Source organism: Rasamsonia byssochlamydoides, assembly GCF_041956645.1.
Source record: "Rasamsonia byssochlamydoides strain NRRL 3658 unplaced genomic scaffold VTN77scaffold_13, whole genome shotgun sequence".
Lineage (NCBI taxonomy): Eukaryota > Fungi > Ascomycota > Eurotiomycetes > Eurotiales > Trichocomaceae > Rasamsonia > Rasamsonia byssochlamydoides.
The window spans coordinates 380,626-403,577 of record NW_027192396.1 but is presented as its reverse complement, the minus strand read 5'-3'; the positions used below and the strand labels follow the sequence as shown (position 1 = coordinate 403,577).

General features: G+C 48.7%; 8 protein-coding genes across 8 annotated transcripts; 6 read left to right on the top strand and 2 right to left on the bottom strand.

The window, feature by feature from the left end:
- Positions 1–175: 175 nt before the first annotated feature.
- Positions 176–3,156, top strand: VTN77DRAFT_1583 (uncharacterized protein; the record flags this gene model as incomplete). Its single annotated transcript, XM_069417330.1, has 8 exons — positions 176–301; positions 396–506; positions 558–753; positions 820–1,706; positions 1,773–2,399; positions 2,453–2,732; positions 2,793–2,883; positions 2,940–3,156. The coding sequence occupies 8 exons, from the start codon at positions 176–178 to the stop codon at positions 3,154–3,156; spliced, it is 2,535 nt and encodes an 844-aa protein (XP_069280072.1).
- An 868-nt stretch (positions 3,157–4,024) lies between these two features.
- Positions 4,025–4,824, bottom strand: VTN77DRAFT_1582 (uncharacterized protein; the record flags this gene model as incomplete). Its single annotated transcript, XM_069417329.1, has 2 exons — positions 4,025–4,427; positions 4,559–4,824. 2 exons carry the CDS (start codon positions 4,822–4,824, stop codon positions 4,025–4,027), a joined length of 669 nt encoding a protein of 222 aa, XP_069280071.1.
- Positions 4,825–5,420: 596 nt separating this feature from the next.
- On the bottom strand, positions 5,421–6,923 carry VTN77DRAFT_1581 (uncharacterized protein; the record flags this gene model as incomplete). The annotated part of the gene is made up of 3 exons (XM_069417328.1): positions 5,421–6,240; positions 6,303–6,638; positions 6,694–6,923. 3 exons carry the CDS (start codon positions 6,921–6,923, stop codon positions 5,421–5,423), a joined length of 1,386 nt encoding a protein of 461 aa, XP_069280070.1.
- Positions 6,924–7,370: 447 nt separating this feature from the next.
- VTN77DRAFT_1580 (uncharacterized protein) lies at positions 7,371–10,678 on the top strand (the record flags this gene model as incomplete). Its single annotated transcript, XM_069417327.1, has 12 exons — positions 7,371–7,405; positions 7,495–7,664; positions 7,736–8,160; positions 8,221–8,442; positions 8,496–8,613; positions 8,669–8,785; positions 8,843–8,868; positions 8,921–9,131; positions 9,191–9,261; positions 9,318–9,757; positions 9,815–10,027; positions 10,084–10,678. 12 exons carry the CDS (start codon positions 7,371–7,373, stop codon positions 10,676–10,678), a joined length of 2,643 nt encoding a protein of 880 aa, XP_069280069.1.
- A 702-nt stretch (positions 10,679–11,380) lies between these two features.
- On the top strand, positions 11,381–12,401 carry VTN77DRAFT_1579 (uncharacterized protein; the record flags this gene model as incomplete). The annotated part of the gene is made up of 5 exons (XM_069417325.1): positions 11,381–11,391; positions 11,605–11,728; positions 11,800–11,847; positions 11,906–12,133; positions 12,207–12,401. 5 exons carry the CDS (start codon positions 11,381–11,383, stop codon positions 12,399–12,401), a joined length of 606 nt encoding a protein of 201 aa, XP_069280068.1.
- A 1,859-nt stretch (positions 12,402–14,260) lies between these two features.
- Positions 14,261–15,367, top strand: VTN77DRAFT_1578 (uncharacterized protein; the record flags this gene model as incomplete). The annotated part of the gene is made up of 3 exons (XM_069417324.1): positions 14,261–14,385; positions 14,457–15,187; positions 15,249–15,367. The coding sequence occupies 3 exons, from the start codon at positions 14,261–14,263 to the stop codon at positions 15,365–15,367; spliced, it is 975 nt and encodes a 324-aa protein (XP_069280067.1).
- Positions 15,368–16,495: 1,128 nt separating this feature from the next.
- VTN77DRAFT_1577 (uncharacterized protein) lies at positions 16,496–19,945 on the top strand (the record flags this gene model as incomplete). Its single annotated transcript, XM_069417323.1, has 1 exon — positions 16,496–19,945. One exon carries the CDS (start codon positions 16,496–16,498, stop codon positions 19,943–19,945), a length of 3,450 nt encoding a protein of 1,149 aa, XP_069280066.1.
- Positions 19,946–20,946: 1,001 nt separating this feature from the next.
- VTN77DRAFT_1576 (uncharacterized protein) lies at positions 20,947–21,960 on the top strand (the record flags this gene model as incomplete). Its single annotated transcript, XM_069417322.1, has 2 exons — positions 20,947–21,032; positions 21,084–21,960. The coding sequence occupies 2 exons, from the start codon at positions 20,947–20,949 to the stop codon at positions 21,958–21,960; spliced, it is 963 nt and encodes a 320-aa protein (XP_069280065.1).
- Positions 21,961–22,952: the final 992 nt, after the last annotated feature.

The following is a 22,952-nucleotide window of genomic DNA, read 5'->3' as shown; positions in this document are numbered from 1 at the left end:
GTCTCCCCAGCAAATTGGGCCATTGTTGTGAACACGCTTAGATCCCCATTACACTTGTTGATGTTAAGACGCGTCCTAGCACTCCATCTTTGCTTCTTCAGCGTCATCCATACCATTTTATTTCCCACTGCCTTCTGAAAAATCTTGTAGGACAGATCTGCCCGTGGTCTCCAACATGCCTTTCTCTTCCACTGAGGCTGCAGAAGCCTCTGCAGCTGGACGCAAGGCACCTGATCATGGCTATGGTTCCCGCGGGAACAGTGTTGAAACGCATCGCGTGTCTCTGGGTCAGGAAGCATCAGTGAGTTCCTCTCTAGCAGAGTTCCAACCATCCTACAGGTGGAAAGACGTTCTCCAAGTCCAGTATCCGGTGTCCTGATGTTTGTGCAATTCAGGGAAACAAAAACTCGAGCACTTCTTGCAGCCCACCCAATCCACTGATCTCTTCGAAGCTCGGAAACATCCAACCCCTAGCTGGCGTTGATGAGGAATTGCCAACAAACAAGGTCAGATTCCCTCTCAGATCTTTGAGACAATCTCAGTATTAACAATCCTAGAAGCAGAAGGTGGATCGTCAGTCTGCCAGTCATCGTGCTGAGCAGCACGCTTCGGAGATGGAAAAGATCCTTGCCAAACTCTCCCCTAAGCCCAAGCCATCTGTTGATCAGGCTCCAATTACAAAGGACATCCTTACCAAGCTCTCAGAACAACAAACTTTACTCGAGAAACAACAGGAGTTACTGTCTACCAATAGTGCGTCCCATGTTATTCACGAAGATGATGCCTCGTCTGAAGCATCTCCTTTAACCCCGGCGACAGGGCCTTTTACTGTGTCCGCTTCTGCAGACAATGTGGAGAAAGACAGCGTGGATGTGGCTGAGATGCTTCGCTTGAAGCAGGAGCTCATTGCTGCTAACTCTCGCATTGCTCAGCAGGAGCAAGAGCTGGCGCAGACGCGCGTTATCAAACACACCCTCGATCAGGCACTCGGACCGCCCTCGGAAACCGACTTTGGTGGTCGTGATATCTCCGAACAGACAATCAGCAGCTTGCAGAACGCCTTCAATGCATCTGCAAGAACGTTCAATCAACGCCAAGATTCATGGGCTCAGGACGACGCACGTTCAGATATCTCCGACGCTCTTTCGGCTGGAGCTTACAATAGAGCACGCAGCTTCTGGGGACCTCCTTCACAGCCGGCTTTTGGCGTCAGCATCACTCAAGCTCCGGAAAAGGGTTACCATGATGCGCCTTCTCTGGCTCGGAGTGCTCTGGTCCAGGATTCTACCCGCAACTGGTCTCCTCAAACACTCAGTCCTGGATTCCCGACTCAGGGTGCGATTCAAGCTCATCGAGTCCTTTCCGGACCATCCTCTGCGGTTCCTGGCTTTGATGGACGCTACACCGGCGAACAGAGCCCCTACATCAATGGAGCTAATCTTGGTCCTCGCCGCTCGATTACGCAGATGAGCCGAGGCGGTTCCTGCTTTCCTCCGCAGCAGTCGCCTTGGGGGACATTCACCAGTGGAGCGCCGAACAACATTGGCACAAGATCTCCAATCAATTCGCCCTTCAATGCGTATCAGCAGATTGGGATGTACCCAATAACACCGTACCAACCGCGTCCCATCGGGACCCCTCTTTCTCCTACAGCAGCTGAGTTTACCTCGAACAGTACCAGCGTTGCTCCTTGGTCTGTCACATCTGTAGGTTTAAAATTCCAGTCGTTGACGTTTCACCTTGCTATCTGAACCCAAATTGACAGTGTCCAGGTTGGCGCCTCTCCTGCCCAGACATACGTAACGCCGCTTGAGCCTCTTAACTATCGCCGGCTTCTCGACAAGAATGTCTCCTGTGACTGGAAGTATATCGTGGACAAGATCGTTTGCAACAACGATCAACAGGCTTCTATATTCCTCCAGCAGAAGCTCAAGGTTGGTACGGCAGAGCAGAAGTACGACATCATTGAGGCTATTGTGAACCAGGCCTATCCCCTCATGGTCAATCGGTTTGGGAACTTCTTAGTCCAACGCTGTTTCGAGCATGGAACTCCTGAGCAAGTTATTGCCATCGCTAATGCGATCAAAGGCAATACTTTGAATCTCAGCATGGATCCGTTTGGGTGTCATGTAATTCAGAAAGCCTTCGACTGTGTTCCCGAAGAGCACAAAGCTGTTATGGTCCATGAGCTTCTGCGCCGAATTCCGGAAACTGTCGTCCATCGCTATGCCTGCCATGTATGGCAAAAGCTCTTCGAGTTGCGTTGGAGCAACGAACCTCCACAGATAATGGCGAAGGTCAATGAGGAACTTCGAGGAATGTGGCATGAAGTTGCCTTGGGAGAGACTGGAAGCCTTGTCGTGCAGAACATATTTGAAAATTGTGTGGAAGACGAAAAGGTAACAGCTCACATTGTGATTGTTAATTCGAATCATGGCTGACCAGTAGGAAGCGCCCAGCTATTGAGGAGGTCCTCGCGAGGATTGAGCTTCTTTCTCATGGCCAATTTGGCAACTGGTGCATTCAACATATCTGCGAACATGGTGCTCCTCACGATAAGAGTCGTGCAATTGAGCACATCCTTAGTCGGTCTGCTGACTACAGCATGGATCAATTCGCATCAAAGGTTGTCGAGAAGTGCTTGAAAATTGGCGGTGCTGAATTTTTGGACCGGTACCTCGCCCGAGTCTGTACTGGTCGCGCTGATCGCCCACGTATGCCACTCATTGACAGTGAGTGGACCCATGATCGAGATGTGAGACAAGTTTTTCATTTTGCTAAACCTGGTCTAGTCGCTGGAGACCAGTATGGGAACTATCTGATCCAGTGGATTCTTCTGAATGCTGCACCTCACCAACGTGAGCTCGTTGCTACCCATATTAGGTATCAATCCCCCTTCTTTCGTAGTACATTGTTCTCACTGCGGCTAACTTCGAAAGGAAACATATGGTCTCTCTTCGTGGCTCCAAATTTGGCTCACGTGTCGCGATGCTGTGCTGCAACCCATCTCATACTACTCGCCCTGGGCCCGGTGCCGGTGTTCAAATCAGCCGCTTTGGGAACCCTAACGATGATCGTATTCAGATGGCAGGGGCTCCTGGAGGTCGATTCAACCGTGGCAACCTATGGAACCCTAGCTACCCTCCGTTCCGTTGACGATATCGGTATCCAAAGGGGTTGCGTAAATCGCCCTTTTCCGCTGTTGATCGACCGCGAAATGTCATCGAATACATGAACACACAGAGTGTGAGCGATACTTAGCCAAGTGTTCATTTACAGGTATCTTCCTTCTTCTAGAATTCTGGGATGAGCGCGGATGTTGTGTTTGGTTCGTGAACCTTTATCCTCCCATCTCTCTTGTTGGATTGTTGAGAAGCCCCGATAAACGGTCTAACCCATTCATCGGAAACTTTGTCTTATTTTCTTGCTTTCACTTCTTTCCTTAACCCGAAGACCGCACATTTCATTCTTTTTAATCATCACATCTTCTGAAATCCATAATATCCTAAAACCAGCTAGGATCTCATAGGTATGAGCCGCCATATCAAGGGCTTTGGTTTACCAAGGCGACCCTTGTCTTTCTGCTTTCATTGTGACTGTCATGACAGCTTGTATTCTATTGCTCCCCTCAAGGCGTACACCCCTTCCCAAAAGTCCCCTTCATTTCGGATCAGTGATGTCTTCTTAATGCATCCATCCTTCTATGTTCTTATTCGCACAGCATTTTCAATAGCTCTATGTATGATAGCAAACTTAGGCGATTTCTCCGATCTTTCTTGTTTTCATGGCATTGCTTCTACACAAACGTGTATGGTACAGGCAATAAATGATCAATGTAGAGCGGACACCACAATGATTTCTTGTTTTCCAAGGTGGCAATACCAGAGCGGTTACCACCTGCAACATTATCGTATTCTGGAGCCTCTCAGCATCTGCTCTTTTCTCCCCCGCCATTGGACGAAACCATGAAACTTGATACCATAGATACCCGGTTCTATATGTCTCCGTTCCGAATATATGCTCTTCATTTTTGCTCTTCCACCTCTCTCTCTTTGTCATCCTTCTCCCAAGGCTTACGCCTTCTCGTTGCTCTGCTGGGGGCATCGTGACCCGCCAACACCGTGTCTGGAATTTGCTGAATACCAGGTATGGGTTGACCAGTAGTAATAAGCTCGACTATGTGTGCGAACGAGGAGGGATAGGCGGGTTCAGACGCTTTTTGTTGTTGATCGCCAGGCATTGAAGGCGGCGATGAGGATTTTACACCTTCTGATGACGTCGAGGTTGTATGCTGAGTCTGGAAGTCGTTGCTTGTGGTCCTTGTGTATTCTGGGGGCCGCGATTCTGAACGCTGCGACTTGTCTGTCGCTGATTTCAACCAGTTCTTGTAGGCTGAGAAATCTATGGGTGGGGTGATATTCCTCTTCCTGTGCAGAATTCAATGCGTTTGTTAAAATCGAATGAAATCAACACACACAGGGGCAAATGTTCTCTCCCCTCGTTCATAATTTACAAACTGAGTAGTAGGACGTAAAATTAGTGAGCGGGCGAACCGAACCTAGAGATATAGAAACATTTTGCCTGCAGAACCAGATCATCTTCGCTGGTGAGTTCTGCCTCCGAGACAGGCGTACCAGGATGACCGAGAATGACTGCCAGTCCGCTTCTGAATTCGGCATCAGAAGAGAATGGATACGAATTTATGTATTCAAAGAGAGCCGAGGCTTCGGATTGAGAGGGGTCGGAGTGATCCATTGTTAATATCGGCGCGGCATCATCTCCTCCGTCCTTGTTGTTATTATTGCATGGCATTAGGGATGCCATAGTGGACTGAATTCTGAGACGGAAAACGGGAATTGATTAGTTACGAGGGCTGTCTAGAGAAGTTAACATCGTTTCGAGGACCGTACGGGGTCCTGTAGTCGAAAACCCCTCCGCGATGCTGCAGTTGAACCGATAATTATTTATGTGAGGGGAGGATTGATTTGAGAGCAACGTCACATGCAAAGTTAGGTGGAGGTGGTAATAAGGTATCGGCCGCTTTTTCCCGATCCGTGATTCACTCTAGCTAAAGACGGTAATACTTGTAACCATTCAGTATGCCGGCGTATATATATGAACCCGAGTCACAGAGGACAATTTTCGCTAGACATGCTTTTCTTTCATGCCTACATTGCCCAAAGGTCAGATCTTCATTATTAGGCATATGATCATCCAATAACTTTTCCCTGCCAATATTACCAAAAAAGACCAAGGTTTTGGTTATATACTGTACATTGAAACGCCAGACCATGCAATGCTCCTGAAACCCCGAATCCTTCATCACCTTAAAAGGTGGCACATTCCTACCAGTGGAAGCGCATCAGAGATTTAACGCAAAATAAGAAAACTTGGGAGAGAGCTCAGACCTGCAATCGATGTTACATTGCAGTATCCATGGCGTCCGGGTTGACTTCGCTGCCGGCCGATCTTTTTAGCGACACCTCAGAATGTGAGACAGAAGCATTGCCGCTTTGACAGCCCGGACAGTTGTGGACAACTTCGTGTGCGAAAAGATCGCAGTCTATGCAGAAGTGGTTCCCGCATACCGTGCATTCGTAGCGACTGCTGACACTTATGCCCTTTGTCTGGCTCTCCGAGGTTTGCCATTGCTCCTCGGGAGGTACTGGGGGAAATGCTATACCACATGCAAAGCAGTTTGAGCTCTTCGAGGCACGCTTCCACGGTACCTCCACCCAATTAATGAGAGGGAATAAGTGATGATATGAGCGAGCCAGATGTGTCGAAAGAATTAAGGTAAGACCACAGGCCGGACATTCAGCAGGAAGGCCGCAAACTTTGCTACTGCATCGTGAGCATAGATACCCCCCCCAGGAAGGTTTGGAGTGACAAGCACAGAGGGAAGGAAAAGGCTCCACAGTACGTGATGGGAATCCCATCATTAGAAGAGCATTGCTAGCCTGCTTGTGGGAATACGTAGCGGGCGGTATCGTCACATCCATCATCAACTCCCGGAAATGTTGTTCATTGAGTGCCACTCCATATACCGTATCGTCGCCTCCATTAGTCTTTGCGCAAAGCTCACGGCAAATGGCAACCTGGGCAGCTAGTCCGACAATGCCCACCCGTATCTTATCGGCAATGAGGGCGTTCATAGTCTGATGAATGTCCCCCGGATCGGAAGAAAGCAAAGACCCAAAAACGATCAAGACTTCCCGAGTACCGTGGCTAGGAGTATGGCTGTCGATGTGTAAGTAAGCATTCTGGGAAGTAGAAGTGCTGTACGATTCATTGCAACTCACAAAAGCGCACCGCGGGCCATTTCCAACGCATTCTGAAGACTAGGGAGACCCTTGGGATCCTGCGCTCTCAGTGATTGAATAGCACTGATATGCTCCGTAGGATTTCCACTCATATCACTTATCCTCACCGCCAATCCATCCCTCATACCAAGAACTCCAAGTTGAGAGATAGGATTCTGCTCAAAGAATTCCACCACGAACTCCTGAGCATAGCGAAGTGTCAGAAGATAGCGCGTAGGACGGAGGTCCTTTTCGGACATAGATTGCGAGAGATCGAGTATGAGTATCAGATGCCGGATAATTCCCCGTTGCAAAGGTGTGGTATCTCGAACAAGTCTACGGAGAAGGCTTTTCAGTCGTATGCAGTAAATCTCACACCAAGCTAGCTTACCTCTTCCTCTTTCCAGCCTCCAGCAATCCTTCAACTGTAGAGCTGATCGTACCGTCTGCACCTTCAACCAGAGTTTCCCAGGTCCTTGAGACCTCCCATTCAGCACCTCCTCGCTGCTTCTTCCGGCGGGAGCGGGTGCCAGCAGCTGTCCCACGCGAGACATTGTGAGCATCGACATCATCTTCATCTTCTGAAATTTCTCCAACATATTCCTCATCAGAATCGGCCATGGTGGATCGTTGTATGTGCTAGTTCCAAGGCTCGCGGATGATCTGCTTGCTAGTCGGGACGGTAGGTCTCGGCGAACTGCCACTTCGGGCGCTGTCAGTGCGGGTTCAATCCCCGCCTAAGCTACAGGACGATTCTCCGAATAGTGAGAACCAGGCAATAAAGATTTGCCGGGTCAATCAGCAAGCACATCGTTGTAAATGTGGGGGTCTACGGCGTGGAGATGTTGCTGCGCGTCTCTCAAAGCTGCGCGCGGAGTGACGGCTGATGCCATCGCGGCCCATCGAAGTGTCCCGCATTGGATTTTTCGCCGCCTCCCCTCCCCCTCCTTCGCTACCTGCCCCCCGTTATCGCCGAATGTACCGTTTGGCTCAGCCTCTGTATTTCATCGTCTGAAGACTGGAACTACGAAGCCTACTGCAAGATATTGTTCAACAGGATTTCGCACCATGGCCAACAAAGATCGTGATACCTTGCCTGATGTGTACGTCATGCGACAGCAGATGTTCCCTGTTTACAACTTCCTTCTGGCTGCAAAGCCCACGCTTTTGTGTAATACTGATCTTTTTACAGGGTTAAGCCCGTCCATTATCACGTTTCTCTCTTTAATCTAGAGCTTGGTGGCTCCTGGAGCTACAATGGTGTCGTGAAAATCGACACCAGAGTCATCAGTCCTACCAAAGAGATTGTACTGAACTCTAAAGAGATTGAAGTTCAGGGTGCTGAGATAGCTGTTAACAATGGTTCGTATGGGAAAGGAAGTGCATCATCAGTACATTTATCACAGAGAACATCGTTGACTTGGACATATCAGGCGCTTCTTCCATCAAAGCAGCTGATATATCATACGACAAGAAATCGGAACGAGTAACCTTCTCATTTCCGAACGAAATAGCTCCTGGCGATGCTGTTCTGACGATCCACTTCATTGGAACTATGAACAACGCTATGGCAGGGTTCTACCGTTCGAAGTATAAACCCGCTGCGACCCCGTCTCCCGACACCCCGAAAGAGGGCGAATTTCATTACATGCTGAGCACTCAGTTCGAGTCTTGTGATGCCCGGAGAGCTTTCCCATGCTTCGACGAGCCAAACCTGAAAGCAACCTTCGATTTTGAAATCGAGGTTCCCAAAGGCCTGGTCGCTCTAAGCAACATGCCTGTGAAGTCGGAGCGCGAAGGAAGCAAGCCTAATTTAAAATTTGTCTCTTTCGAGAGGACGCCAGTCATGAGCACCTATGTCAGTTTATCCTCCCCAATGGAGATTGGCGTGCGAAGCTAATCTGTAAGCGAGTTCTAGCTTCTTGCTTGGGCAGTCGGCGATTTTGAATATGTTGAAGCTATGACGCAACGCAAGTACAATGGGGCCAGTATTCCTGTCCGCGTCTACACCACAAGGGGACTCAAGGAACAAGCTCGTTTTGCGTTAGAATGTGCTCATCGTACTGTGGATTACTTTTCCGAGCTGTTCGGGATTGAGTATCCTCTTCCAAAGTCCGATCTCCTTGCAGTTCATGAATTTGTAAGTCATGCAATTCGGAATACATTTCTACATTCGCTGACAGTTATTCGCAGGCTATGGGAGCCATGGAAAACTGGGGTCTCGTCACATATCGTACCACGGCAGTTTTGTTTGATGAAGGTAAATCGGACTCTCGCTACAAGAATCGGATTGCCTATGTCGTCGCACATGGTAAGTCAGACCCGCTCCCAAAATGTGTTCCTGACATACCTAATGACTTGATTAGAGCTGGCCCATCAGTGGTTTGGTAACCTGGTGACAATGGATTGGTGGAATGAGCTCTGGTTGAATGAAGGATTCGCAACGTGGGTTGGCTGGTTAGCTGTGGACCATTTCTATCCAGGTAAACACTCGAATCAGTAGATTGTTCACATTTCATTTAGCTGACATTTACATGCAGAATGGAACGTCTGGTCTCAGTTTGTTGTACGCAATACTCGAGGTATTTCTGAACGAGTCAACGTTGACAATCGTGCAGGCTGAGGGTTCCCAACAAGCTTTTCAACTTGACTCCTTACGTGCATCTCACCCCATTGAAGTCCCTGTGAGGAACGCTCTCGAAGTCGATCAGATATTTGATCACATTAGCTATCTTAAAGGAAGCTCTGTGATCCGCATGCTCAGCAGTCATCTCGGACAAGAGACGTTCATTCGTGGAGTTTCTGATTACCTTAAGGCGCATGCATATCGTAGGTTATCTACGCGTGGGGTGAATAAAAGAAATAATGCCAGTTAACCTCTTTAACAGGGAATGCAACCACCGGTGACCTCTGGTCTGCACTCAGCAAAGCGTCGAATCAAGATGTCAACAGCTTCATGGTTGGCCAAATGAATTTCCTTATTGTTCAAGGAATTATGCAACTAACGTGTTACAGGATCCCTGGATTCGCAAGATCGGCTTCCCAGTTGTTACTGTAGCCGAAGAGCCGAACCAAATTAGCGTCCGCCAGACGAGGTTCCTCTCTTCCGGTGACGTGAAGCCAGAAGAGGATGAAACTGTGTGGTGGATTCCTCTTGGCATCAAGACTGGGCCAGGCTTGGCTGAGGAAAGACCTCACGCTCTTGTATCGAAGTCTGACGTGATTCGAGGCATCAACGAAGAATTTTATAAAATCAACAAAGACCAATCTGGTTTCTACAGAACGAACTATCCTCCGCACCGTTTGGCAAAACTTGGGCAATCTCTTGATTTGCTGAGTACTGAGGATAAAATCGGACTGGTGGGGGATGCTTCTGCGCTTGCCGTGTCTGGTGAAGGCACCACTGCCGCGCTTTTAGCGTTGCTCGAAGGCTTTGGCGGCGAAGGCAATTATCTGTGAGTCTTACAGAGAACTTGAGGCTCTATCCTTTAGTCCTAACTGGTGCGTTACAGTGTGTGGTCGCAAATATCATCTTCGCTGGCGAATCTTCGATCGGTTTTCTCATCAAATGAAGCGGCGGCTGCAGGCTTAAAGAAGTTCACACTGAAACTGGTCTCTCCGGCTGCCGAACGAATTGGATGGGAGTTCAAGCCAGACGAAGATTACCTAACGGGACAGCTTCGAAAGCTTCTCATTGGGATGGCGGGAAATGCTGGTCACGAGGGGTAGGGATCTCAGTCCTTCGTAGACGTCTAAACCGCATGACTGACATGAAGTGCAGTATAATTGCGGAAGCAAAGAGACGTTTCCAACTCTGGGCTTCTGGCCAAGATAAGGAAGCGATCAATCCCAATCTACGATCCGCCGTCTTCGCTATTAATGTCTCGGAAGGTGGTCGGGAGGAGTTTGATAGGGTCAAGGACGAATATCTGAAGACAGACTCCGTGGATGGTAAAGAGATCTGTCTGAGCTCGCTCGGACGCACCAAGGATCCTGAGCTTGTGAAGGAATATCTGGACTTTGTATTCTCGGATAAAGTTGCCATTCAGGATATCCACACAGGTGCATCGTCTCTGGCGGCCAACTCCAAAGTTCGGCACTTGCTGTGGGAGTACATGAAGAACAACTGGGGTCCGGTTTCGGCACGGTTGTCTGCGAACAACGTCGTTTTTGATCGATTCGTGCGGCTGGGGTTGGCCAAGTTTACTGACCATGCGATCGCGGAGGATATTTCGTCTTTCTTCCAGGACAAAGACACCGGTGCTTACGACCGAGCGCTGGTGATTGTGTCTGACAGCATCAGGACCAACGCCCGGTACAAGGAGAGAGACGAAAAGCTGGTGCTGGAGTGGCTGCAGGCACACGGATATGCGTAGACGACAGAGTCTTCTGATGCAAATCACGCGGCAGGAAGGGGTAAAATCTTTCTCATAGGTCTACTGAAATTACGTTTGCTCTTTGGATCGGTTGCTTCTAGCTCTCTGTATCTCTGTAGGAGGCAAAGCCTGGGTTGGGTGAAATCACGGGAACCGTAGCGCGTGCGTTGAGCACGAGATTCGATGAGGTCATCATCAAGGTGGTATCCATAAGAGCGGAGGCATTGGTGAAGATGTTGGCTCGAGAAGCGCTTGCTGTCTGTCGAGATGAATAACTTACGAGAGGCTGTAGGCTATGTAGGTAATTTCGAAGGTATACTCCGTACATAGGTACTGTACTGTACATATGCTACAGTGCTCCATAGGGAAACCCGCAGTCTGGGTCTGTCAGAGTGGCGCTAGAGCCGGATCGGCGGCTGAAGCACGGGGCTGGCCCCTGTGCCACACTAGTAACTGTGGCACGGTGGCACAGGTCAGGAATCAGGCCAAACCCAGTTAGTGGAGTTTGCACGTCGTGCACACCTGCGCTCCTGCACCGGCTCCCCCAGCACCGACTGCTTAGCATCCTGTCCATACACCGTATTGCCTGCCTACCTCAGCCGCCACCGTTTCCCATCAGATAACCCTCGCCTCGTTTCTTCTTCTTCTGTTTTCTTGCTTTAGCTCCCTGCCAGCAACTGCAAGCGAATCTTCCCGCCCATCATGAATCCTGAGTGGTAAGTGCTGTCGCTGATACCCTCGCAGTCATGATTACTCGGCCGGCCGTCCAGACATCCTGCAACTATCATCGAAGGCATCCATTTGGCTAACATGACTGTGATACATAGAGTACACCCTCCTGCCCTGCCGCTCCTGGAATCTCGTCCGCCTGTGAAAACCGGCAGCCTGGCTCCTCCCATCTATCGCGGTGCTGACAACCATCACAGATACGACTATCTGTTCAAGCTGCTCCTCATCGGAGACTCTGGTGTTGGAAAGTCTTGCCTGTTGCTGCGTTTTGCCGACGATACCTATACAGAAAGTTACATCTCCACCATCGGTGTCGACTTCGTAGGTGAACCCTGAGTCTATTTGGTGGACTGGGAGCGGTGATTTTTTTTTGAGGCTGACTGCATGTTCAGAAAATCCGCACTATCGAACTTGATGGCAAGACGGTGAAACTTCAGATCGTATGTATATGGAAGCGTATTCTACCTATTTGAGCTGTGGCTAAAGCTTCATTTCCAGTGGGATACGGCCGGCCAGGAACGCTTCCGAACGATTACCTCCTCCTATTACCGCGGTGCCCATGGCATTTGCGTTGTCTACGATGTGACGGACATGGACTCTTTCAACAACGTCAAGCAGTGGCTGCAAGAAATCGATCGTTATGCTACAGAGGGCGTCAACAAGCTCCTTGTCGGCAACAAGAGCGATATGGAGGATAAGAAGGTCGTGGAGTATACTGTGGCGAAGGTTCGTGACCTAGATGCGCAATGACTCTGCCTTGTCAAATAAGTCGGTTTGCTGATGTTATTCTTCCCTGCAGGAATTCGCTGACAGCCTCGGAATCCCCTTCCTCGAGACGTCTGCCAAGAGTGCTTCCAATGTCGAGCAAGCATTCCTGACCATGGCAAGACAGATCAAAGAACGGATGGGCACCGCCACTGTTAACAACAAGCCAACGGTGCAGGTTGGTCAGGGCCAAGGTGTCCAGTCCGGGTCCGCTGGCGGCTGCTGCTGAATGAAATGGTTTTTTGCTTTTCTTGATTGTGCACTGCAACGGTCCCCTTTGGCGTGGAGTTTGCATCATGAATATGACCTCCCCAGTGGTGATGTGTGGGCGGTCAAATCGGTTGTTAAACAGGCTCATTGAATACATCTTCTGACTCTCTCATTGAAGTCCTCCACGGCATAATGAACCTAGCGGAGACCGTTTCAATGAGCGTTTTCTCCGGTTTTCGCTCTGTGTCCTCCTGGCCCTTTTCTAGATGGCCAGTGTTTTCTCACACTTCCATCTCTGTTCTTTTTCTTTTCTTTTCCTTTTACCTTTTCTATCTCCTTTGATGCTGCTTGCCCTTTGATTTGCTCCCTGGCCCGCCCTCTTTATTTCTGATATCACCATCACGTCACCAGTTTGTAGGTTGAATCGTTGCGTATTTTCTGTTGAATATGGGTTAATGGCAAGAATACAATATTAAAGAACGATTTAGAGTCCGCTTTTGTCGTTTGAGGCTTGTCTTTGGTTCTCCATCTAGGTCTTGCCATAGAAACTACGGAGGCATTGTTATGACCTCCACTGTATTTCAACCTGTACATGCTATTCCAGCTTATCTAATTTGACCACTAGCTTATGGAGCAACACGTCAGCCCGGGTGATCTGACTTGCAGCATTCAGAACCATGCCATTACTCGTTGCCAGTTGGGTGATTGCCTGGATGTAAATGTAGGCTTGGCCATGCTCCTTCCAGCATGCCACCAGTTCAACTACTACTGGGACTCGCATGACCACGATCGAAACACTCTTGTTCGATCTTCTCTTCATGGTGCAAGGATCTATGATCCAAATCGGCACATTTGTCTCTCTCGCGCGCTTAACGGCCATGTGATTTGTCCATCTCCAGTCTGCATTCTCGCCCATTCCTGATCGGATTTGAGTGTCTCCTGTAAGGCTGAATCATGGGTAGAATTATAGAATTGCGCCATCTGCGAATTTGGGGTGTAGTGATGTTATACGATGGCTGCTCGTATTCACATGTCACAAAGCCGAAGTCTGTACTCTGCTCCGTACTCCGTATTCCGTTTGGGCTCCGTATGGGCTATGGAGTCGTCCGGTAGACACTGCAGTGGGATCCACTTGCTAATATCCTGAAATATGGGACCCACTGTCTGGGTACATCTGAAGAGTTGGTGGTTTAATTACCAGGGTGAGTAGCGTATACATAACGACTTTTTGATTGCGAGTGTCTGCAAAGAATAATAAGCATTAGGCATCAGCCTGCATTTGACATCAATAAGGGTCAGGCACGTGCTTCAGAATGTCATTTGTATGTATGATATACAACAATCCAACCATCCTTCGGGACCCCAGATCCAGGACATCGAGGAATTTTCTATTCATCTTATCAACACCTACGGAATAAAGCATATCACATGCCTTTCATGTAGTCGCGTTAACCTTGCTGCGCGACGAGGTGGTTAAATGATGAACGCTTGAAGAGCAGAGGATCAGCGCGGGACATTATGCGCTAATGCGGTTCAGCCGAGGCAGAGTCGGCAACGTCATATGGAGGCAACTACCTAGGTCCTTACGTCTCTCCAAGGTTCAACCCGAAGTATTCTCGTCGCAACTCCAGTTATCAGCCGGGGAACACCGCAAAGAGAAAACTCGGGTCACTCCTGAGATTTTTTTGTAAATTATCTTAGCCGGTCTCCCATCACGGTTCCGCATATCGCGCCTTCTCTGCTCCATCCCTTTCGTTGCTTCACTCCTTTTGTGACCCCTTATTGCACTTCTACGCTTCCAGCGACCTGGTGTCTCTGATTCCCTTGGTAGTGATTCCATCTCTTGCTATCTCAGTGGCCAGAAATCCCCCACGAATCATGTCTCAATCCACCGTTGAGCAACAGAAGAGAGCAGTGGCAGCTTCTGCCGCTGCACAGCAATCCGATAACATTGCGCATGCTCTAGCTGGTGCTGGAGGGGGCATTCTCTCAATGGTCTTGACGTATGCTGTCTTTCTCTCCCAGGCGCTCGCTGCACCTTGCGTCAGCCGTACTAAGGATCTGTCTGTGATAGCTATCCCCTGATCACATTGTCAACGAGGGCACAGGTTGAGTCCAAACGCGCGCAATCTTCAACGCTCGATGCTGTTCGTCGTATCATCCAGCGGGAGGGAATCGGCGGACTGTACTCAGGTCTGGAGTCGGCATTGTTTGGAATTAGTGTTACAAACTTCGTATATTACTACTGGTATGAATGGACTCGAGCAGCTTTCGAAAAGGCTGCTGAGAAGGCCGGGCGTGCTTCCAAGAAGCTCACCACTGCTGAATCTATGATCGCGGGTGCTATTGCTGGCAGCGCAACGGTGCTGATCACCAATCCCATTTGGGTCATCAACACTCGGATGACAGCTCGCAATTCTGAATCGGAGGAGCAGACGCTCCCTGGGGTCACGCGGAAGAAGCCACGGTCCACAATCCAGACGCTCTTAGATTTGCTTCGGAACGAAGGCCCAAAGGCACTATTCGCTGGAGTCCTCCCAGCGCTCGTCTTGGTGATCAATCCCATCCTACAATACACAATCTTTGAACAGCTGAAGAATTTTGTAGAACGCCGTCGGCGAGTGACTCCTACAGATGCGTTCTATCTCGGTGCAATCTGCAAGATTCTGGCTACTACGATCACATACCCATATATCACTGTGAAGAGCCGCATGCATGTTGCCAGCAAGGATAGTTCTCAGGAGAGCCTCAACGGCAGCTTAAAGAAGATCATCAAGGAGGAAGGCTATGCAGGCTTGTACAAAGGTATTTTTTCCCCCTTTTCAGGCTACGTATTTCCTTCATTGGGCTCACATTATTTCTACAGGCATTGGGCCGAAGGTCAGCCAGAGCGCCATCACGGCTGCTTTTCTTTTCGCATTTAAAGATGTCCTCTATGACTTGATGGTGGCTGTGAGACGCAGAGGCCGGTCCATCAGCAAGTAAACGCCATGGAAATCTGGGGGGTTTGTTTTTTTTGGCGGCGACACCTCAGCAAATCTACCTCTCTCGAGCTCCGCTGTGATTTTAGAATCAACTAGACTGTGAGAGGGGATCTGCTCGCCTGTGATCCCGACAGAAACCAAATTTAAGCACCCCAAATGTAATGGGACTGATGTTGATCGATGTTGATCTGAGGTGCGACAATGCGTTGTTGAATGAGATCCTGCAACTATTTCCGAGGGACCAAAGGATGTATTAATGGAATCGCCTCGCTGGTCCTTGGCAGCAAGACGGTACCAGGCTCCTGATTTTGATCTGGAGTGTAAGAGAATATCCATATTTATATATATAGCACCCAACTTGCAAATATGAAATAAACCTCGTTCAAGTAATTACATATTTGCCCTTCCTACCTGGGTAACTAGGTACCTACCTAGGACGGGCTGCGGGAGTGCACGTGCCCCCGACGCGGGACCAGCAGCCGATCTCTTTACACGTCTCGCAGCCCTGCTATCGCGTCGAGTTAACTACCTTCGGCCGCAGTCCCAGCTGCATCTTGACCTCACATAACGACTGACTAAGTTCTGTCTGGCTCTTATGCTGTCATAGCTTGTGGTCTTGAAGGGGAATTATTTTCTTGCTCTTTGTTGTGGTGGTCAGTTGAGTCCAACCTGAAAATTAATCACCTTAGTTTCAGTTTCGACTGACATTTACCTTGATTAGGTGATTTTTCATATCATTATTTTTGCTTGCGTTCCCTTTGTTTACATTGAGGCCCTCGTGTCTGTCGTCGAACCCCGCTACCGCGTCTCAGTCTTCACTGGATATCCTTCAACAGTACTAGTCAAGCCCCCCTCCTCTGCCTCAGGATGACCGGTGAATAAAACGCCAGGTGACTTATACAAAGTCGTGGAGTCAGGAATCAGCGCAAAAGACTGGAATGTCTTGGAAGTAAATTTTCTTTCTGCGAGCGTCGTCAATACTTGCAGCAGGACTGTTTGCAGAAATCAAATGAACAGATATCGTGTCTTCATCGCATAAACATCGTTCGTGCCCGCCCAAACCAGGCGGCTCGGGGGCGGAGTCCTCTGGGTTCCTACAAGACCTGTCGCATACGGACGGGGTCCAGCAATGTATGGTTCCGACGAGTCCTCGGATGAGGCGCAATTGTTACTCTCTAAATTCGTGTCATGTTCCCGTCACACGGACCAGCCATCCAGCCCTGAAGGAGTAAAAATTGGCCGTGTTACTGGTCATAGAACTCCAAAAAGAATGACTGGCAGCAACATGAAACCGGCGCGTGACTTGCGATCTGATCTTATCCGCAAGAACCGAATTGGCTTCGCAGCTTCGTCGTCTTCGAGTGCGCATTCATCTATGATGTCACAGAATAGCGGTGGACTTTCGCCTCTGCCGTCAAACATACAGCGTTTGTCGCAGCCTGGAACTGGTTCTAGCCGACGGGACAAGTCCTTATCTTCCCTTTCCGATTCTCGAACTGTCGATACAGATACTGTGAGAATAATAGTACCAACCCTCGGCTCTGCCAGCTTATCGTCGACTTTTTCCCACTCATCTACCAACGTGTCGACTTCTCCTACTCGTGTTTCTACTTTGAGGCGACAGCCGGAGCTGGACGTTCCCCGAAGGACATCTTCTAGAGGTCTGGCAAGCCAACGTCCTCGTCGGGGCAATGTAGTCCCGATTAACTATTATGCGAAATCAACCTATTCTGGATATGGGAGTGAGACAGAAGGGGAGGCAGATCAAGCCCGCGCATCTGTCAAGGTTGAGGTTGCAGTTCCTTCACAGAGTCAACCGTCGCTCCCACAACGCTCGAGTGGGCGGTGCCGTGTTATATATTCTTCACAACGCGTTCGGATCTGTCGGCGGTCATTTCAATCACTCGACGAAATTCCAGATCTTCCCCGTTACGCACCTTACGCGCCCGAAGATGAACCATCATACTATGCAGAGGAATGTAACTCAAGCCCTACTCGCCAGATATTACATGTCTCTTTTGACCAGGAAGAGATGACGGCAATGCTTGGCCTGTTGGCATATCATGGGTTTCGTTCCGATTCGTCCGAAATATCTCTTACAGATCAACTTATACAAGCTGCTAGAGCCATCTCGGAACCAGGATTTGAACGGTCCTTTGCCAAGTGGATTACCAAAATGGTCAAGCTTAACGAACTACTGACTAGGGCTGGTTTTGAAAATTTCGAGACATATCGCCAGACGCGCTGCCATACGCGGACTAGACCGATGTCTGTCAAACCGGAAACATGGGAGAAAATAAGCCATCTTTCAAATACTTTGTTTCCGGACGCGGAACCCGGGCAAGAATCCTTGAAATGCTTGGCTATGGCTTCTACGCTTAAACGGCGTAGTAAAGTCGACATCCAGTGCTTTCTGGTGGACGCCAAGGAGGGCAATTTGTCTACCACACCATATGTCATCGAATGCATGCCCCCCGATAGTGATCTGATGAAATATGAAAACATTGATCAAGACCGACGTAATCTTTCCACGATCTTTTGGGATCGGGAACGGGGAGCCGGGCCAAGCAAGAGATACTATCAGCGTTTCTCTGACGACGGTCTAAGACTGTCACGGACATGGAAGGGCGCTTCTAATGATGTGCTCAATCTTGCATGGTCCCCTGATGGCACGAGGTTTGCGGTTGGTGCTGCGGCACAGTGCGATGAGCACAATATGCAGTATAACCGCCGTAATAACCTCCTCCTTGGCGATCTTGTCCGCAGTTCCATCAAGGAACTTCCAGATCACCGTATCCCTCGTCCTTCAGCCAGCAGCACAAGTGACCCTCATCTATACATGAGTGTGACTGCTGTCCAGTGGTTTGAAGACAAGCTTTACACCGCTAGCTACGATGGCACTGTCAAAGTGTGGGATGTGTCTACCCACTCGGATGCAGCCTGTATTCATACCCTCAGACACCAGGAGAAAGTGCAAGTAATGGCTCGAGCAAACTATAATGCGGAACTGCTGGCGACAGGGACAGAGTCAGTAGTGGGTCTGTGGAGCATGTATGAAAACAGGCCGACATACCAGCCTCTGGACCTTGCACGGTCACGTTTTAGCAAGAACGTGGACTTGATGCCGTCCTCGTTGGCGTGGGGGTCGACCATGCATGCTAAGGACATCCTTGTTGCTGGCATGTCTGGTAAAGAGACGGAAGATGGTGACCCCTGCAAAGAAGGCTATCTTGCTATGTGGAAGCTGAACGAAAGCTCAGCTGAGCCGATCCAATTATCCCCGAACACTCAAAATATTTTTGATATCAAGTGGCACCCGACATTGCCCCGCTTTGCGACGGGTAGTTCTGTACCGGCACTGCGGACGTCTGGAACCGCCCGGGATGCTCGGTCAGTAGTTCGTATCTATGAACCACTGGTCACAAGAAGTCGCGTTCTGGAGCTCGACTGTCCTGCTCTCGACATCAATGATGTCACATTTTGTCCGATGAACAGTACATACATCTCCGCCAGTTGCACCGATGGCATCACCTATGTTTGGGATCTTCGCAATCCGGCAGAGATCCTGCATAAATTGCCACATGGGGCGCCGCTAAATCAACTGGATGAACGACTAACGAGGGAGCAAGCAGACGTTGGGGTCCGGGTAGCTCTTTGGGGAAGCACTATCGATCGCCTATATACTGGTGGTTCCGATGGTATTCTAAAGTCCTGGAACATTCTCCTCTCTACTGAGGATGTACATGTCCAAGACGTGGCAAAACTCGAGGATGAGATCATGTGTGGGGTATTTTCACCAGATAAAACAAACCTCCTAATCGGCGATGCTGCCGGTGGCATCCATTTACTGTCTTCGGGCTTGTTCTCTGATTCTGAGTATGGGTCTATGGACTTTGAGCCTGCTAGCGAGCCAAAAGGAAGCAATATGGACATCAAGACAGAGACAGAGCTAGATCCCGACTCGGGAATTGCAATAGCACAGCAATTCTTGGCCTCTGGGCAACTTGTCCGTCATCCAGTATATGGGGTAGGCAAAGGTCCATTTTATAATGGCCCATATGCCGCCTGGGCTCGTCCGAGTGGGACACCTTCAGATATGTTGGCGATGACACCCCTCGTCGAAACCATTCAAGCGATGCAGCTTGATGGGCCACCCGTAGAGTGTCGAGCTGGCTTGGATGAAGCCACAAAAATCGCTGTGAATGCGCAGATCCAGCTGGCTCGCATTCGCAACCAACGACAGAACGAACGGAAACGGAAACGAAAGCGAAAACCCAGGGCTCCTGTGATTATCCCAGAAGACAACATCATCAACCTATGCAGTGATGAAGAAGAGAACCCTAAGCCACCACAGAATAAAACACGCTTTATGGCTCCTCCAGCTGGGATCGAGATTATAGATCTCACAGGTGATACTGATCCAGAAGATGACCCCACACCACGACTAATGTCTCGGTTATTCCTGTCAAATGATGAAGGTTGCAAGAAAGAGCGATTACAAGAGGATGACCTGGAAGAGGACTACTGGTGGCCAGATAGCCGCGATATTGATCCGAACATCCGCGATTCTGATGTCTGATCCTAGACTCTGATCTGTCCAGGGGACTGTGGTCGTATTTCATTATTGGCTGCTTGTTTGACAAGTTGATATACTCTTGTGTCAGTTGCCCAGCTTTTCATGTATGGATTGTTTCATCAATTGAAGGAAGGAAACAGGTTTGGATAAGATACCCAGTCAGAAGCACTTGAGAAACCATCTATGTATGTATGTACTTTTCCAGGTTCGAGGACATCATTGTCCGGATATGGCTGTGTCCTACAATACATGATAATTGAACATGGATGGTCTAGAATAGAAACTTTCATATCCTCAACAGGAAGTTATTTCTAGGCAACATATTTTGTAAAAGTCGAGGCATGTGGATTTCTGAAAAACATGTGTACCTGGTGGCTGTGCTGTGAAGTTGCCATCTGTGGCCGCCGGGCCGCGTCTAGAAGCACCCAGCATCTGGTGTATCAACTATTCAGCCACATCTAAGGGATGTTTCCTTGGATACTCACGAATTCCATTTGTCTGACAACAGCATATTTTGGAATAACTCCTAATGACAACTTGCCAATAATGGAATCCAAAAGTTGGGTGACCCACTAGATTAGTCGATTACTATACGGAGTATGGAGTACGGAGTAGATTGGGAATTAATATGGACGGGCAGGCATACCCAAAGAAGAGACAGATTAATTCGTCTCTTAAATAATAAGGTTAATTATTCACGCCACTATTGATACTAGCAGGCAGACGCCAAAAAATCACAGCCATAAGCTATAACTCATTTGTCAAAGTGTCACAGACAGCTTGCACCGCCACATCACAATATGCCCATTTCGGTAACTAGCTTGCTGTCGTGTCATGCTTAAATGCTGCTGCTCCGTCGCCTTCAACGTCTTGATCTTATCATCATTCAACATTAGAGTCAGATTCGGTTTAGACGTTTCTGAGCCAGAGTGTTGTCTTCTACTTTCCTCTTTTTAACTAGTTCTCACCGTTCATTATTGAAAGTTCTATTGCAGACTCTCCCCATGTCGTTTGCCCCTCCTCCTGGCCCGCCTCCTCCGCCGGTCCCCCCGGGCTGGAAGGCGCAATATGATGAGCGCTACAAACAATGGTATGCTTCCCTCCATTCCAGTCCTTTTCAAACTAACTGACATCTGGACAGGTTCTTTGTAAACCTCAAGACGGGCGTCTCACAATGGGAACCCCCCGAAGCACCTGCCACCGACTCCGCCCCGCCGCCCAGTGAACCTCCACCATCATACGACCAGTCTGGTCCCGCAAACCCGGCCGCTGTAGCTGCTGCAGGCGACAAGAAGCCTGCTCTGGGCTCGAACAATCCATACAATCACTCGTCCGAGGGTAAGGACAAGACCGGCGGCCCTAGTTATAGTGTCGAGGATGATGCACGGTTGGCGGCACAGCTACAAGCAGAGGAAGACGCTCGTGCTGCTGCCGTGCAGAGGAGAAGTCCTGCCCCTGGAGGTGCAAGTGCAGACTATTACAACCAACCGCCTTCGTCATCATCGCCGCAGCCTGGTGGAGGATATACACCATATACACCATCGAGTGACCAGCAGCAGCGTTCAAGCGGCAGCAAGGGCTTCCTAGGGAAGTTGCTCGGCAAGTCATCATCACACAAGCACAGTTACCCTCCTTTCCCTCCTCCGCCGCAAAACAACTACCCGCCTCCCCAGTCAGGATACCCTAATTACCCTCCCCCGGGTGGATACGGTGGATATGGCCCTCCTCCTCCTCCTCCACCGCAGGGGTATGGATACCCTCCGCCAGGCGGTTATTATCCTCCTCAGCAGGGTTATGGCTATGCGCCGCCGCCGCCGCCGCCTCAACAACAAAGTAGTAGACACGGGGGGTTGGGGACCATGGGCGCGGCCGCTCTGGGTGTCGGTGGTGGGTTACTTGCGGGAGCGCTGATCGAGGACGCCATTGAAGCTCATGACCAGTATGAGTTTGATCAGGGGTATCAGGCTGGGTTTGACGATGGAGAGTATGGCGGTGGTGACTGGGGTGGGGATTTCTAGAAAGAAAATCGCTGCCTTTTTGACCTTTAAACCCGAAGTGACTTTTCCTCTGCTTCTCTTCTCCTCTTATGAATCTAGCTAACTTTCTCCCTTTTGCTCGAGTGTATATATGTGTATATGTATATTCGGTGTTTCAGAACTGGCGCCTTTTGCGGATTGGCATGTATGCATGTATTGAGTTGATTGATTTGATTTATTGCTAAATTTATATCAACCCATGAATGAATGAATGAATGAATGAATGAATGGAATGGTGACCTGAATGACATGACATGAATGATATGATACAATATGACATGACTTGCATGATATTTATGACCCAACCTAATAAATAAATCATAAACCACTTCTCTCTCTCTCTCTCGCTCTCTCGCTCTCTCGCTCTCTCGCTCTCTCGCTCTTTCCCCTTTTACAGTTCTGAAGTTATAATTATAAAGCTCTAAAGTTCTTAAAGAAAAGAATAGTATTCATATAAAATTCATAAGCTTATATATAATATAATCTCTATAATTTCTCTTCTTTTCCTTCCTTTATCCTTTTAGGTAATTTCTATCTCTCTTTTTTACCCCTAAAACTAGTGTCTTTTATGGATTAGCATATATTAATGTATTAATTTGATTTGATTTGATTTGATTGATTAATAATTGCTCAAGTTTATTTTATTTATATTAACCTATGAATAGTTATAAATATTTATGAATGGAATAGAATGACATGAAGATCATTTTTATGACCTGACTCGAGAAATAAATTGTGATTCTCTTTTTTTCTCTTTCTCTTTCTTTTTCTTTCCCTCCACTTTTTTTTGAAAAAAAAAGGTTGTGAAGTTATGAAATTATGAAGTTCCCAAAGAATGAATGGGATTCATATCCATATATGTGATTTCATGGCTTATGCATGATCTGTCTGCGATTTCTTTTCTTTTCCTTTCCTCCCCTCTTCTTCTCTGATATCCAACCTCTGGATTGATCGAGGTAGGTAGATATACAAAG